Consider the following 869-nt stretch of genomic DNA (forward strand, 5'->3'; position numbering starts at 1 on the left):
TTATGTCTATTTAACCTCTAAAGGTGATCCTACTAGGTCAGTAATACTGTTAGAATGAATAAATTTATTATTGAATTTATTATTATGATTAATATTGATGGATTGATGTAGAATACTGATGTAGAGAGTAATGTGGATTTTGATTCTTGAGGATCAGTACCACTTTAGGATCTATGTCAAGTGCAATAGACATTGTACGTAAAACAAAATTGAAATATATTGTCAATAATATTAATTGTGTAAGGTTGTAAAAATACTATAAATATTGATGTGTACTATTAATATTACTAATCAATATTACTGATGAGTATTATTGACCATGTAGGATCACCTTAACCCAAAGAGGTCAGGCAGAAAACTTTAATTTTTTTCTATAAAAGAAGTCGTTATCAAGAATCAGCTACGAGAATTACCTTTGTATCAACGTCGGCAATACATTCCTTTCGGAATTGATCAAAAATACCTTGGGATTTAACTTCACCCACTATGTGATCAATTAATCGTGGATCACCGGCTAACAACGTACTGGACAGGCCTAACTCCATGTTGTTAAGAGAACGCCAGTTGCTGAAGCTAGACTTTGCTCCACTTCGCTCGTCACGAAACAAAAGAGACGATCATTTTGACTGATTGACACCAACCTCCAGACTTTCGTCAAGGAACACGTACCGCAATCATCGCGGCCATATTTCCTCACATTTCGTGCGCTTTCCGCTTTGTGCGCATTTACTGCTAACCGCTCTGAAAGAGATCTCAAATATTTTGTAATCTTACGGATATTTTCTCGATTTAATTAAAATTTCAATTCAATCGATCTTTTTATTTAATAATTTAAAATATGTAAAATTACATTCTTTTATATAATATAT

At 32.8% G+C, this 869-nt stretch overlaps 1 protein-coding gene across 1 annotated transcript in view; it reads right to left on the bottom strand.

Annotated features, from left to right (window-relative positions):
• LOC108694892 (biorientation of chromosomes in cell division protein 1-like 1) overlaps nt 1-686 on the bottom strand; it is a 5214-nt gene extending 4528 nt beyond the window's left edge. Inside the window, exon 1 of the mRNA XM_018204591.1 lies at nt 414-686. Coding sequence (XP_018060080.1) covers nt 414-545 — 132 coding nt within the window. The 5' untranslated portion in view covers nt 546-686. The remainder of the gene's footprint in view (nt 1-413) is intronic.
• Nucleotides 687-869: the final 183 nt, after the last annotated feature.

The sequence above is a fragment of the Atta colombica genome, unplaced genomic scaffold, assembly GCF_001594045.1.
Source record: "Atta colombica isolate Treedump-2 unplaced genomic scaffold, Acol1.0 scaffold125, whole genome shotgun sequence".
NCBI lineage: Eukaryota > Metazoa > Arthropoda > Insecta > Hymenoptera > Formicidae > Atta > Atta colombica.